The 17,199-nt window shown below is 32.3% G+C and overlaps 1 protein-coding gene and 1 long non-coding RNA gene across 2 annotated transcripts in view; both read right to left on the reverse strand.

Moving 5' to 3' along the window:
* Window positions 1-1,796: 1,796 nt before the first annotated feature.
* LOC134714310 (uncharacterized) lies at window positions 1,797-5,105 on the reverse strand. The gene is made up of 4 exons (XR_010106540.1): window positions 4,912-5,105; window positions 3,820-4,035; window positions 3,062-3,153; window positions 1,797-1,991 (listed from the first exon to the last, which is right to left on the reverse strand). It is a non-coding gene; the product is annotated as an uncharacterized LOC134714310 (long non-coding RNA).
* Window positions 5,106-13,710: 8,605 nt separating this feature from the next.
* Window positions 13,711-17,199, reverse strand: part of LOC134714311 (transmembrane matrix receptor MUP-4-like) — a 37,966-nt gene continuing 34,477 nt past the window's right edge. The window contains exons 9-11 of the mRNA XM_063575546.1: window positions 15,837-15,932; window positions 15,266-15,364; window positions 13,711-13,877 (exon numbers count right to left, since the gene is read on the reverse strand). Coding sequence (XP_063431616.1) covers window positions 13,789-13,877; window positions 15,266-15,364; window positions 15,837-15,932 — 284 coding nt within the window. The 3' untranslated portion in view covers window positions 13,711-13,788. The remainder of the gene's footprint in view (window positions 13,878-15,265; window positions 15,365-15,836; window positions 15,933-17,199) is intronic.

The following is a 17,199-nucleotide window of genomic DNA, read 5'->3' on the forward strand; positions in this document are numbered from 1 at the left end:
AAGAAATTTTACAATTTCCGCAGTTGGCAATTTGTTAGATAGCTGGGTATTTACAAATAAAACCATAAAAGGCATGCTTTCAAATTAATAGTATTATTTAACCCTTGTACAGTCTTATGCCTTAAGCTTTAGTTCAGTGGTTGTTGGTTCATGCATGTCATTTTCAATTTTCAATATTTTTGTTCTGTAATAAATTAGGCTGGTTTCTCAATTGAATTGTTCATATAATTTATGTCTGGGCCTTTAACCATGTTAACAGCAGACTATATGATATGGGTTTTACTCATTGTTAAAGACTGTAAAGTTACCTATAATTGCTAACATCCACTTTGAACTTTGATTGAGTTGTCTCATTGGCAATCATACTCAAATGTACCTTTGTTGTTGGGATATACAGCTACTTGGCCATGTCCACTCTATTTGTATCCATCTTATGACTTTAGCCTTTTTCAACTGATTTTTTATAGCTCGTTCTTATGTTGTACTGGTATACCACTGAACTAGGTAAGGGGGAGGGTTGGGATACCACTAACATGTTTAATCCAACTACATTCTGTATGCATATGCCTGTCCCAAGGCAACAGTGGTTGTTGTTTGTTTTTCCTTCATCTTTATACAACTGTATATATGGGTTTTGCTCATTGTTGAAGGCTGTATAGTAACCTATAGTCGTTTAATTTCTGCATCATTTGTTCCTTGTGGAGAGATGTCTTATTGGAAATAATACCACATCTTTTTTATACTCGTCTTCTTATTTTTATACATGTTATATAGCCCTGTAGGATTTTCAATTTAAGTTCATTTATATGTTTTGAAGTTTTGTATGAAATCACATTTTGTTTTAGAGTCCAGTTAAAGCCTGCCTGAGGGAGCTGCATTTTCTTTGCTGTGATAAGAAGCATTGGTGTCCTTTGGCTGGTTTCTTCTACTTAATTGTCTCTTTGACACATTCCCCATCTCTATTGTCAATTTAATATATATTCAACACTAAAATAGATTTTTATATTCCTACTTGTTGTTTGACTGTCCAAAGTCATTTGGGAAACTCCTAGATGGTTTTTGTGTCCATGACATAAACATGATAAAACTGTAACGCCACTCATTTTCTCTATCATAACAATTGAACATTCATTAATTTAGAAATATCAGTTAGATTAACAATGTTAATTGCCATGTTAGAGCCTTTTCAAGCTAACTATAGGCTATGGATTTCTGCTTATTGTTGAAGGTTGAAAGGTGATCTATAAATTGAATGCACAATATTTGAACTCTGGTGGATATAAATCTCTGTGGCAATCATATCATATGGCATATCTCATTATTCTGATAATTATAAGCATTCAATGTAATGATTATTTTTCAGAATCATATTAAGGTGCACTTGATAGTGTTCTTTCATCATTCTTTTTGGTTTTAGCATTAAAATGCAATTTTTAGGATAAGTGTTCCTAGTTTCATATTGTATTTTTTTAAGGGGTTTTTATGTCAGAAATAAACATTGAAAACGAAATACAAAATCATAGCTACAGCAAATTTATTTTCATGATAATGCCAAATTTATAGGGGGACCAGGAGGCCCAGGCCCCCGTTTTTCTGGAAAAAAAAATTGGTTGATTATATAGGGAATCACTGAAGCATGACTGGAGTGGGTCTGACCCCTTCTTTGGCAGTCAGTGGGCCCAAAAACATTTCTGGATCTGCCACTGATTGTGTGATAAAGTGCTTATTAATGTACTGGAAACAAATAAGAAATATCTATTTTAAATCAAAAAAGTCTTTTTAGAAAATCATACAAACAAAATAACAAATGCAATTTATTAAGAAATGAGAGGCATTGATGACTAAGATGAAATTCTGTGGATGCTGTAAAGTATTATCATACTACAATGTAATATGGACATCAATTACAACTGTTGCACAAGTAGACTGTAAATGTAAGCACAGTTGGTCAAATGGTGTCTACTCTTGTTTCTTGATTTCTTCACTAGTATCTGAAAAGCAAAGTAAGTTCTGTGGTTATAATCAAACTATACAACATTTATGGTAATGGATATCATGAAACTGGGTAATTGTTATTACATGTACAATTTTTACAGAAATATTTATATTTAAAGAGTTTTACCCACAATCCTGTACCAAAATGTTCAGGGAATATCATGTTTGACAAAATGCTCAGAACTACACAACTATACTGGTAATCGTTACTAGTTTACATGAAACAGAAATATGAAAATTATACAAAGTTATTTTCCTATGTTAACCTTCACATTGAAAATCATTGTGTACAAATAATCTTTATTCTATACCAAGTATGGCTAATTTACCAGTTCTGACAGAGGTACAGAATGACAGACTGTTATGAACTATAAATCATAAACAATCAGGGTATGCTCACTCTTAACACCTGATATAAACTGGGTTTTAAGAGGGTTGTTTTGTGTTTGTAGTCCATACAATAACTCTTAAACAGAGAAATATTCTATTTGTTTTTCAATGCATCCATGTCATGCATTTGTTTCAATTTTTCTGTTTTTGTGCATTGTTTTTTCGACTCTCGCATTCTGACGTTCCATTTAAAATATATACTGGTTGTAAAAAAATATTATATTCATTGGGGTATATCTATAAGTGTTAACTTACTTATATTAATATTAAAAAAAATCAGTATATAAAGCACAACAAAAGAAGGCTATATTTAACCAAATTTTGGGTTTAATCCATTATTATATTTTACTAAACTAACATAACAATAATGTGCATTTTTAAGAGTTCAACAACAAGTGCCCATCCATGGAAAGATAAATATAACAGATGAAATTTTTTTTTTTTTCAATTATAGCTAATAATTCAACTGTAGCTAATAATGTTAAATATATACTTAATTAATAATCAACTGATAGAAGCCAATTGAGAATTTCACTAACATTTTCATTGCAATTAACCCCACCCCACATTGTAACTATGGATCTCCAAGTGTCTTCCCTTGTCCTAATACATGTAATATGCATGAATGTATGTTTAAACGGAAAAGCCTTAAAACAATATGTCATGTATGTGTTACCTGTTAGATTAATTCGACCTGTCACCATCATCAGGACTGTTGTTCTTTTTCTTCCAAAATGAAATACATGTATTGGATGGCAAAGCCTTTTGCTGAAATATAATTTTCCCAAGTTTAATAAAATGCAATTTGTATAAGGCCTATGTCTACAAAACTATACATTTGTTTAGAAATTTTACTGAATAAAGTAATTTTGCTAAACTATGGAACAAGTTGAAGTAGATATTTAAGGCTCAAAAACATTTTGTCTGACTTCATGTATCTGTATTATAGTATTGGAATAAAACCAAAGAAATTATTTTTCTTATTGGTAATTCATGTCCTACCGGTATAAGGGTACCAATATAAAATATTCTTAAAAAAAACCATTGGTACAATATATTCAAGATATATTTCATATGCCAAAAAAAGAAGTCAAAAAGTGATAAAACATATAGTGTATGACATTTAGTTTAAGTTACACATGTCTGAGGAACTGCTAGTAGTCCTTTGTAAATTTATGCATCAACATTTTTCTTAGCTTGGTTTGTTTCCTATCCTGACTAAATATGACTTTTTTAAACTGAGATTTACTGTGCCTATTGTTTTGTTTTTCTACAATGGCTAGCTGGATAGGTTGAATTCTTGCAAAACATGTTTAACCCCTTCGCATTTTAGCGTATGTCCCAAGTCAGGTGCCTCGCCTTTGTTAGTCTTGTATGATTTATAATTTCAGTTCATTTATAAATTTCGGAGTCTACTATAACATTCATTATCACCTTGAACCCATGTTACCAGGAGTAGAACACATTTTTGTTTAGGTGGCAGCTGTGCTGATGCCTCTGTGCATAATTTTCTCAGTGTGTTGTAGATTCATTGGAGGTATTTGGCTGTTTTCTGCCTTTTGGTCAGGTTGTTGTCTCTTCTCTGTATTTCTCTATATATACATTTGTTCTAGGTTTGTATTCTCCAGTCATTCAATACAGATAATTGATCTGGAAAAGATATAAATTATAATTATAATATGTCAGTATTTTACTATTTCAGATGCAACTAAATGCAGATACTTACATACGATTGCAATGTACATAGATTATAGATAGTTATAATATACTGTATTCTGTTGGTCATATTTTTATTTCATTTTCAATACTAATCTGGCTTTTATGGCAATCAACAATTGCTACAATGGTTAACCTGTATTTGTTTAATTGTTAGTTTCATTAAGTGCATTCTAAATGGCATAATCCTTATATATAGCATGAGGATAAATTGTCATATTGTAAGAAGAATTTCATATTCTCTTGCACTGTCCCTTGATGATCTTTGCTGGTTGGACACGAATCCAGGTCCGTTCACGCACATTCATGTAGTGATTTGCAGTATAACTCAAGAAACAAATGTATGGTAGTTTTGGTGTTTTTTTTTATATTGAGATTTCAGTTGAGACTACCGTGTTATAGTAGTCTCAGATTTCAGTGATTAATGCTAGTCCAAATAATTATCTGATTATGACGTTTGGCAAGGCTATTTTAATTTTTTTTTGGGACGCCTTCCTACAACAGTCGTAGGAAGGCGTCCCAGAAAAATAATAAAATAGCCTTGCCAGACGTCATAATTATTTGGACTAGATTAATGCATGAGGTTAAATATTTAAAACTACAAACCTAATACAAACTGCCAAACCAAACATTTTATTTTGTGATACTAGCTGTTATAAGGTTCTGTTAACACATCCTTGGTTGGTACAACCTACTCTGTTTTTGTACACAAAGGTGTTAATGTACAAAAACAGTGGGTTGTAACAACCAAGGATTAGTTTGCAATCCCCCCCCCCCCCTTTTCTGTGTTATGTGTAAAAAAATCGCTACCTTTTCCCTGTTCTATTAAAAGACGACATTCGTAAACATAAACCTTGATAAGTTAATTGTCTAGTTTCCATGCTGTGTAAACGTTTCATTTTACACTGAAACTCAAAACTCTGGTCAACCACTGCCGCATGTTTAATATCGTCCATATAATTCCTGAAGATTTTGCCTTCCGGGAACATGTGGTCAAGGTCATTACCAAATTTTAAAACGCCATCTATGAACGAAATACAAAGACACAAAAATCCAGACGCTATATTCATAATGCGTCTGGGTGATCGAGACTAGGAATGGACTAAATAGCAATAAGGTGTATGTTGTATGGAATCGTCCATAGCAGGCGAAAGACAGAATTCGCGAATACACGGTTTCCGCTGTTAATGCCAGTGTTATCATGACTGACTTTAGGGGATGAAATGCATATAGATATCTATAAACAGCTGATAAAGTCTATTCAATAGTAACTTTTTTGTTCGTTGAAATGTGTGGGATTGTGCAGCACGTGTCATCATGACATGTGTCCCTTCGCAGCCTTCAGTTTAGATTATAGACTAGAGAAGAGACTAAATGCGTACAAACCTGATGTCAAATGAAGATATACGGAATTTAAATAACGTTGATCCTTTAAATGTACCAAACACAAACACATATGACAATTATTCACATAAAATAGATAGTAAAATTTTCCAAATGAACGTCCATTAAAATTAAGTCTCTGATGAAAATTTCCCGCGCAAATGTCATGGAATAGACCAAAACGAATTTTAGGTGTGTGTTGTCATTAAAACATTCGGGTCAATGAACACAGTTAGATTAAATATATAAATATGTTAACTATATTTATATTGGTTTTTTAAAAAAGTGACTTTACCAGATTTTTTTTTGTGGCAAACAACGGTAGATAGCCTATATCATCTTGACATGACATATGAAAACCCCTTAAGCATAATGGTGTGTGTATGGAATAGTCCATGGAATTGTCCAAACCGATACAGGTGAAATACGTAGAATAATATTGCTGTGTCTATTGTGGACACATCAATAAAATCAGTTTAAGATCCTTATGAGCCCGTAGTAAAGTAAAAAAAACTGTAAAAAGCCTTATTTAATAAAATTTGCACGATTAACCTTGAAGTGAAGACTAATAAAAAATTGCATGTATATTGAACCCCCTAAATAAAATAATACTGTGTTCTAGACCACTTCCCCTTTCGGTGATCTACAGAAATGATTTTTTACTATATAGTATGTTAAATATATTAAAAAGTTAATAACTTAAATTTTGAACCACAATTGAAAAAGGTATTCAGAAAATAATAACAAATTTCACGTTTAACAAGGTTATCATGTCAACAACCCATGATGAAATAAGTATGTTTTGAAACTATATGATGTCTTGAATAGATATCATGGACTGAGATGTGGTATGAGTGCAAACGAGACAACTCCCCATCCTAGTCACAATTTGCAAAAGTAAACCACAAGAAACCGAATGGCATTGTTCAAAGCTTTATTTATAGTCGGCATGTTACATAACAAATAAACATAAGCTCTCTGAGCTTTTATAACCGACAAATGCATACATTTGCATAACAATCATACACAATACAAATATTAAAACATAAAAGACATAAAACATGCATTTCATGCACATTTAGGCTGCACTATTTAAATACTATATTATACACATGCATAAGCATAAGCACTAAAAGCAAACATAAAAACTAAAGCACAGCATTCACAAATTATAAAAATCTAAGCAAACATTCACAAAAAGCAGCACTATTATATTTCAAGCTGTAACATAAAATAATTAAAACTAAGCACATGCATTGCAATGGCATGAGTTGCCATTCCATGAGTTTATTAGATTCTTGAATTGAGTAACAGATTTTTCAGTTCTAAAGTGGTTTGGCAACTCATTCCATAGAAATTTGCATAGAAATTAACAGCTATACGTCACCGTACGGCCTTCGACAATAAGCTAAGCATACATCGCATGGTCATGCAGCTATAAAAGGCCCCAAAATCACAAATGTAAAACAATTCAATCGAGAAAACTAACGACCGAATTAATGTACAAAAAATGAAAGAACACAAATATGTATAACAAAGAAAAAAACAGCAACCACTGAATTACAGGCTTCTGACTTGGGACAAGCACATACATACAGAATGTTAGCGGGATCCCAAATCCTTCCCCTAATCTGGGACAGCGGTTTGGCAGTACAACACCATGTTTGTGAGCACTCAATCCACCCCGAATCTGGGACAGTGGTGTAACAGTACAGTAAAATAACAACCTGTACAATCAGTTGCAATAAGATTAACCCAAAAGATCGGAACGAGACACACACAAAAAAAAAACTAATTTTAAGACAAATAGACACAAACAACCAACATAAGAGTATTTGCAATTACTGGAAATTTGCTCAAAGCTAATAACAACTACAACTGAAATAAATATTGTTTTCCAGATTGAGTTATCAAACAGTACACAACGCGCGACAAAGGATTAAAAAAAAAGAAAACAGTCTGAGAAACGTCTAGTTTATGCTTCATCTAAATCAAAATTTGTAAATGTAAAGTAAACCATTATAGGTCAAAGTACGGTCTTCAACACGGAGCCTTGGCTCAAACCGAACAGAAAGCTATAAAGGGCCCCAAAAAATTACTAATGCAAAACCATTTAAAGTATAATCTATTAAAAAAAAGGGTATAGTTATATTTACAACAACTTGGTCGATGCCACTGCTGGTGTGCTGTGTGCTGACATGAATTATCATTGATATTGTTATATTTATAAATTAACTGTTTACAAAATTAATAATTTTTTGAAATACTAAGGCTTTTCTACCTCAGGCATAGATTACCTTAGCTGTATCTGGGACAGTGGTGTAACAGTACAGTAAAATAACAACCTGTACAATCAGTTGCAATAAGATTAACCCAAAGGATCGGAACGAGACATACACAAACAAACTAATTTTAAGACAAATAGACAAAATCTGGGACAGTGGTGTAACAGTACAGTAAAATAACAACCTGTACAATGATCAGTTGCAATAAGATTAACCCAAAAGATTGGAACGAGACACACACAAAAAAAACTAATTTTAAGACAAATAGACAAAAACAACCAACATGAGAGTATTTGCAATTACTGGAAATTTGCTCAAAGCTAATAACAACTACAACTGAAATAAATATTGTTTTCCAGATTGAGTTATCAAACAGTACACAACGCGCGACAAAGGATTAAAAAAAAAGAAAACAGTCTGAGAAACGTCTAGTTTATGCTTAATCTAAATCAAAATTTGTAAATGTAAAGTTAACCATTATAGGTCAAAGTACGGTCTTCAACACGGAGCCTTGGCTCAAACCGAACAGAAAGCTATAAAGGGCCCCAAAAAATTACTAATGCAAAACCATTTAAAGTATAATCTATTAAAAAAAAAAGGGTATAGTTATATTTACAACAACTGGGTCGATGCCACTGCTGATGTGCTGTGTGCTGACATGAATTATCATTGATATTGTTATATTTATAAATTAACTGTTAACAAAATTAAGAATTTTTTGAAATACTAAGGCTTTTCTACCTCAGGCATAGATTACCTTAGCTGTATTTGGCAACACTTTTTGGAATTTTGAATCTCAATGCTCTTCAACTTCGTACTTCATTTGGCTTTTTATAACCTTTTTTTAGATTCGAGCGTCACTGATGAGTCTTTTGTAGACGAAACGCGCGTCTGGCGTATATACAAAATTTAGTCCTGGAATCTATGATGAGTTTATTTGCATATATATCTATATACAATGGCCGAGTTCACTTGAAACTCTCGAGTTAACTTTACTTACTCGGGTTTCAACAATACGATTTTACCGTTGAACCACTCGAATTACTCTGGTTCCAACCCTCACCGAGCCAGGGTTAAATTCGAGAAACTCTTGAATGACGTCAAACCAATGAGAATATTTTATTTTTTCATGCTTGCTCAGGGCCTTACCCTAGAGTTACTTAGAGATGTTCCGAATATCAACTCGGGTGCTTTCACGTGATAAATAATCTATTAACTCTGAAGTCGATTGTAGAGTTTCAAGTGAACTCACAGTGGCGGATCCAATTTTCGTAAGTGGGTGCCAACTGACTGACCTAAGAGGGGGCCCGCTCCAGTCACGCTTCAGTGATTCCCTATATACGCAACCGTTCCCCCCCTCAATACGCCTCTGTAACTCGGCCTATGGAAGTTTTTGAAAGTGCCCCGAACGTTGTGACCATCGAAATCGTGCAATAGAAATACTAGTTAGGACCAGACTGAAGATTTTAATAAACAGCAAGTGAAGGAGGGTGATATTCTTAAGCGTTTTTTTTTAATTATTGGTCACTCACATTTAGAAAGAAAGGGGAGAAATCCAAACAATTATATCGACCAATCACAAACGTTGTTGCATATAAATAAAAACTATTATACCAATTGAATAAAAAATATTGCATGCAAATGATTTTTTTTTATACCAATTGAATAAAAAATTATACCATTTGAATAAAAAATATTGCATTTAAATGAAAAAAATATACCATTTAAATGAAAAATTATACCATTTAAATAAAAAATATTGCACCTAAATGAAAAAATATACCATTCAAATGAAAAAAAATATTGCATTTAAATGAACAAAATATTGCATTTAAATGAAAAAAATATTGCATTTAAATGATGAAATATACCAATTGAATATAAAATATTGCATTTAAAAAAAAATCGAATTTTAGCAACCGATACCATGCCACATTCGATTATTCAAAAGGATAAATAAAAACTGGAAAACTGGAATTACACCACCAATCAAAATTGGAAACTTAAAACGGACACAATTTAGACGTGTTTCTCGTTTTTTTATATAGATTAGACCGTTGGTTTTCCCGTTCGAATAGTTTTACACTAGTAATTTTGAGGCCCTTTATAGCTTTTTGTTCGGTGTGAGCTCAGCCAAGGCTCCGTGTAGCGGAAGGCCGTACATTGATCTATAATGGTTTACTTTAATTTTAAATTTTTATTGAGATGCATAGTTGTCACATTGGCACTCACACCACATCTTCCTATATCAACTCTTTATCCAATTAATAGCAGCCAAAAAAACAATCAGTACAAACAACAGAAAGAAGTTGATCCTACCGTAACAACCAATGCATCTCGGAATAACTAAATGTACATCTAAAGTATTCAACGCGAATTGTGTATGTTTCTACCATTTACGCATTCCAGAGACATACAGACAGATTCCTTCGACGTACAACTGTTCAAAGATTATGGAATATGCTGTAGCTAATGCAATCATTACACACGCAAACAGTAAGAACATCCCTTCGAACGCGCGGGTTTTTAAAACCACGTATTTTGCATAAATACTTAATTAACTTTTTATCATGTCAAAATGTTTATCCTACGTGGGGAGACTTCATGTTATCTCCATGTTAAGACAAGAGTGCCTTTATAATGATTTAGATAAACTTCGTGCTTTTTTATGGTTGAAAGATTAGACTTGTCCACTCTTTACACTACCAATCATACAATTTTATCAAACGTTTTCCTATTAAATAGTCGCTAGTTAAATCTGGTAGCACATTTATTTGATGGAATCCATATAAAGCCTTTTTCTCTAATGAGAAAAAGGTTAATAACCTGTTACTTGTCATAAGTCAGGAGCCAGTTGTCCAGTGATTGTCGTTTGTTGATGTGGTTCAAAAGTGTTTCTCGTTTTATTGTTTAATTAGTTATCAAAAGTACCAGGATTATAATTTTATACGCCAGACGCGCGTTTCGTCTACACAAGACTCATCAGTGACGCTCATATCAAAATAGTTGAAAAAGCCAAATAAATTCAAAGTTGAAGAGCATTGAGGACCCAAAATTCGAAAAAGTTGTGCCAAATACGGCTAAGGTAATCTACTCCCGGGGTAAGAAAATCCTTAGTTTTTCCTGTTTTAACTGTTTTATAAATTTCCTGTAACAAAACTTTGAATATTCGGAAAAAACTAAGGATTTTCTTATGCTAGGAGTAGATTACATTAGCTGTATTTGGCACAACATTTTGGAGTTTTGGGTCCTCAATGCTCTTCGACTTTGTACTATAACTATTTTGATTTGAGCGTCACTGACGAGTCTTATGTAATTATAATCCATTAAATATACCTTTGATAACTATATACATTTTTCATGTTGATGCGCTTTATAGCTTGCTTTTCGGTGTGAACCAAGGATCCGTGCTGTAGGCTGTTTTTTTTTATATCTATAATTGTTTACCTTTTACACATTTTGACTTGGATTGATAGTTTTCACATTGACACTCATACAGCAAGTTTCTATTTATATATACTAACTAGACGTGTGATGGTTTGATTAAAGCACTAAATATTCACCTTGGCAACATTTAAGTACGTTTCGGCAATAAAGTTTATCGACAGGTTTGAGTTATTCCTATGGGCACAAATTGTGTTCCTTTTAATAGCAGACTTGTTTCTTTATCGTTACAAATCCCAACTTAAGGCCAACTTATATTTGATTAAAAAAAATCTAAAACGGTAACCGGTATCTTGACTTGGGACACGAACATAAAGAATGTGACGAGGTTTTTAGATATATGGTTTGAGTGCTTATGTGACAAATCTCAAACCAAGTCACAATTTGTAAAAGGTTCACCATTATAGATTACACAGAGTCTTATGTCATATCGAACCTCAAGCTTTAAGCATGTTTGTGAGCGCTCAATCCTCCTCTACGTTACTTGGTACAGTGGTGTAACAGTTGTCATAAGAACAAACTATAAAAATCAGTTGAAAAAGCTGTCAAGTCATCAGATGGATACAAATAGAAATACATCTAACAAAAACACAGAGTGGAGATGAACTGGTATTTATATATTGTACATCCCCACAACAAATGACATTAAGTTCAGATCTGTGAGTACTCGCAGTTACTGACAGGTAGTTTAAAGTCAATAACAACTACTAAAGCAATCATGCATCTAAGAATTTGATAAAATTTGTATTAGTACACTTCCAACATTTAATGATTTAGTTAAAGATGTCATTAACAGTCAAGGGAAAACATGACCTTGTGCAATACCAAATTAAAGGTATCGACAGATTTTGGTAAGGACAACGTAACTATTTTCCATTATTAAGGTATTGTTTTAATTTTCTGATAAAAAAAATCAATATTCATATCAATAATTAAAGGCAACAGTAGTATATCGCTGCTCTAAATTCATAAATCGATTGAAAAAAAAATCGGGTTACAAACTAAATCTTAGCAAAACGCATCAGATATAATAGGAAAACTACGACACAACAGAAACACAGCATAAACATGTAACAAAAACAGAAACGAACTATAATATAACAACGGCCATTTTCCTGACTTGGTACAGGACATTTTAAGAAAAAATGGTGGATTGAACCTGGTTTTGTGGCATGCCAAACCTCCCGTTTTAATTGCAATGTTAAATATAACATTAGAATGACAACATTACATGACAGGATTAAAATAGAAATTAATTGGAGAAAATATATAAAGAGAAACACACGAATAATAGCTAACAACAGGTATCAGGTTTGAAATTTAACCCAGCCAGACGTGCGTTTCGTCCACACAAAACTAACCAGTGACACTCAGATGAAAAAAGTTTGAAAGCCAAAATCAAGTACAAAGTTGAAGATCACTGAAGACCAAAAGTTCCAAAAAGTTGTGATCAATACGGCTAAGGTTTTCTGCCTGGCATAAAAACACCCTTATTGTTTGGAATAATTCATACTTTTGCAAACAGTAAATTTTATAAAATGACTATAACATAGATATACATTATAAAACCGAAGTGGTGACTAATATCAACAATATTCAAAGAATTAGTTACATTGTTAAATAGGAAACGTTTAAGAATATGTTTATTCAAAGGATCGATAACTTTACCGGGATCGTATCTTAATTTTTAGACTCGGTAAACAACATCTCTGTAATCATAAGGACGCACATTTGGATTCAATTTTCTATAATTGTCACTCTTACTTGAAAACACGTCTGTATCATCTAAAAATCGTTGTTATCCAACTGACAAAATCTAGTAGCCCCAAAAAATACAACAAAACAGAAATTATTCTTGTTATAAAAACTTTTATCAAGAAAATTAATAGTTCGAAATATTGTATAAATTTTGAAATTTTGAGTCATCAATGCTCTTCAACTTTGTACATGTTTGGCTTTATACCTTATTTGATCTTAGTGTCACTGACTCACTGGTGAATCTTATGTAGACGAAACGCGGATCTGGCGTATTAAATTATAATTCTGGTACCTAATTATATATATTCAAAATGTTATTTCGGATGTGCAAAACTTGCATTACAGACATTTTTAATATCACTTTCTGAATTAAAAGGGAACAAGGGTACATCACAAGATTTTGAGCTCTGAAATAAAAACGTTAAATCTTATCTAGCCCTTCATGGTTGCTGTTTTTAACAAGTTATATTTGCCATTAGTATATGTGAACACAATGAGACTTGTCATGAGGTTTACATTAAAGATGTCGTAATACAATTTAATTATCAACAACGTGAAATAGAGAGAAATCAATAGATACAACTGGAATTGCCCGTCATAAATATCTTTTCACTATTACAAAAACAATATTAATACTTGAATGATAAAACATAGTTTGAAAACATATGCAATTTTTTCTTCTGTGAAACATAAATATAAAAAATAACCAATTGTTTGCAAATATCAACCAAGCCTTCAAAACCGCTATTTTAAAAGAAATACACAGTTACTTGTAACAATTATTATACGAGACATTTAAAACTATTCTTTTCTCTCTTCAAAATAAGCTCAATACTTTCAATATGCAAAACGTTAATAAAAGAAAAACAGGCGACCCACTCAGAATGTATGCAGATCTTGAGTTTTCTGAAAGAGAAAAGAATAATTATAAAAAAAACCACCAATAGATGATGACAAAAATAAAATCATATCCTTAATTTCATTTCAAAATATGCACCCTGTTGTTGAATAATATGTATCAAGTAAATTTAAATGAAGTCTGTTACTGATGGTGGAGATTTACATCCCCGAGTGTATTTCCAGCCTAGTAGTCAGCACTTCTGTGTTGACTTGAGTTATCATTCATATTTTCATAATTATAACTTAAATGTTAACAAAACTTTAAATTCTTGAAATACTAACTTTTCTATCTCAGAAATTGATTACCTTTACGGTATTTGGCAAAACTATATATTAGGAATTTTTGGTCCTCAATGCTCTTCAACTTCGTACTTTATTTGGCCTTTTTAACATTTTTTGATTCAATCGGCAAGGCATGTTTTAGACAATATGACTACATACACCTCTCAATAATTTAAATGAAAAGCGTCAAATTGTTTATATTTTAGATCAAAAATTAAATGTATAAATTTGACTGAGTTTATATTATTCTTGATAGAATCAACAGGTTTAAAACTCCTGCTCAGAAACTGAACACATAATATCAAAATCTGAACAGTTGCTTGAACAGGGTTAAATTCACAATCTATACAATACATAAATAATGGTAACAGAATAAAATTGAGAATGGAAATGGGGTATGTGTCAAAGAGACAACAACCCGACCAAATAAAAAAAAAACAACAGCAGAAGGTCACCAACAGGACTTCAATATAGCGAGAAATTCCCGCACCCGGAGGCGTCCTTCAGCTTGCCCCTAAACAAATATATACTAGTTCAGTAATAATGAACGCCATACTAATTTCCAAATTGTACACAAGAAACTAAAATTAAAATAATACTAGACTAACAAAGGCCAGAGGCTCCTGACTTGGGACAGGCGCAAAAATGCGGCGGGGTTAAACATGTTTGTGAGATCTCAACCCCCCCTATACCTCTAACCTATGTAGAAAAGTAAACGCATAACAATACGCACATTAAAATTCAGTTCAAGAGAAGTCCGAGTCTGATGTCAGAAGATGTAACCAAAGAAAATAAACAAAATGACAATAATACATAAATAACAACAGACTACTAGCAGTTAACTGACATGCCAGCTCCAGACTTCAATTAAACTGACTGAAAGATTATGATTTCATCATATGAACATCAGGCACAATCCTTCCCGTTAGGGGTTTAGTAGGTAGCATACCATCATAACATATATGAGAAGAACATAACCCGTGTAGAAGTATACCGCTGTTCTAAAATATAGCTCTAACTGAGTCTACAAAAGCATGTTAAGCAGACAAATCATTACATTGAAACCGCAAAACTTTTAACCATGAAAAATAAATAGTTCTGATTATACTTACGATTCACTTCACACACGCCTCCTTCGTATCCCTTTTCACAAATACATATGTCAGGTTCAGAACAAGTTCCATTGTTCTTACATTCAGGATTGCAGATAGCTACAGTAGATATACATAATCTAACAATAACTTTCCAAAATGAAAACAACATTAAAAGAGGGACGAAAGGTACCAGAGGGACGAAAGGTACCATAGGGACAGCCAAACTCATAGGATGAAAATAAACTGACATTGTCACTATGCTTAGATATTTTGAATACCTTCTAGAATTTTAAGGGAAGGATTACTTCTACGTTTTGAATTTTCCTCGGAGTTCAGTATTTTTGTGATTATACTTTTTTCTCTTGTAATTATCGTTTCTTTCCTTTCCCCCCCTGCTATTGTCATTTTGAACCTAAAATGGGAAGTCAAGGCATGTACTGGTATGTAAAAAATATTTATTATGGGTAAATGTTCAGCTTTCAACTTTTAATCCTTTATCAGATTTTTCCATATGTTCAAGGACTGAATTGAATATTTATAACCATAACTGATTGTTTTATTTTTGAACAACCATGTATAACACACTTACGAATCGTACACACATCTCCTCTATAACCAACGAGACATCTGCATCTGTTCGTGTTGTAACATGTTCCGTTGTTCTTGCATCCTGGACTGCATGTCACTTTAATATTTTCAAATAAAACATGATTTATACTTATGACAATTAGTTATGTAACAACTTACAAACTCCTATATATCTGATACGTATCTCTCGGTATGATATGAATTTAACAGAGCCAGATTATTTTTCAGAGAGGTGACAGGGGTTTACATTGTAGATTTTATATGGTATCTGCTAAAACTTTAAGTAATCAATATTTCGACCAGACAGGAAATTGTACAGGGAATAAGTATATCAAACGTGTTTTTATAATGAGAGGTTTAACTAAACTAGCTAAGGACATTTTTACCACATGGAAGATTGTGGTTTGTCATTATGTCGTATGATCTTTTAATTACCAAAACGTGACTTATTTCCGATTGCGACTGTTTTGCTGAATTTGAATTTGCATTACTATAAGACGTGTTACGGTACTTGTCTATACCAAATTCATGTATTTAGTTTAAAATGTTCAATGTTATATTTGTAATTCTCATCGGATTTTGTCAAATGTGTTAACGTCTTTTTTATTGTATTTATGTGTTTTGGAAAGGGAAATTAATCACCGCCTTCAATTATCAAATTTAATTTTGTTCGATAATTTACGTTTGAAGTTGGATTCATAACAAACTGGACATATATATATTATAGTTAATTGCTTTTAATAAGAATTGCAATATGTATTGTGTTTAAATGTAATATCAGTACTTAGTTCTGATATAATCTTTAATCAATCCTAATTCTATCTTACTTTTGAATTATAGTTTTTCATATGTGACGTCATGCTGTTTCAGAAATTTCATAAATTCAAATTTGACGTAATGTTTGTGCCTTTTCGCCATCGTATGTGACGTCATTTTTATGATTCATTGCGTTGAGGCCTGGACTGAATCGGGTGTGTCTATTCTGTGTTGGTCTTAGCATTTTGTATTCGGGTTTAGTTTTCTGTAATTAGTTAATACTTTAGTTTCATTATGTATATCTCTTTCATATTCATTTCATAAAATTTACTGTTTGCAATAGCATTAATTGTTCTAAATAATAAGGATGTTCTTATCAAGCATAAAAACAACGCCGTATTTGACACAAACTTTTTGAAATTTTGATCTTCAGTGCTGTACAACTTTGTACTTTTTTTCACTTTCGATCTTTTATATCTGGGAGTCACTGGTGAGTCTTGTGTGGAAGATGCGCGTTTTTGGCGTATTGAATTTTAAACCTGAGGCTTTTTGTTATCTATTAATCATGTGTTTCTTTGTCTAATATGATCTCCTATTTATTTGTATTG

The sequence above is a fragment of the Mytilus trossulus genome, chromosome 4 (genome assembly GCF_036588685.1).
Source record: "Mytilus trossulus isolate FHL-02 chromosome 4, PNRI_Mtr1.1.1.hap1, whole genome shotgun sequence".
Classification (NCBI taxonomy): domain Eukaryota; kingdom Metazoa; phylum Mollusca; class Bivalvia; order Mytilida; family Mytilidae; genus Mytilus; species Mytilus trossulus.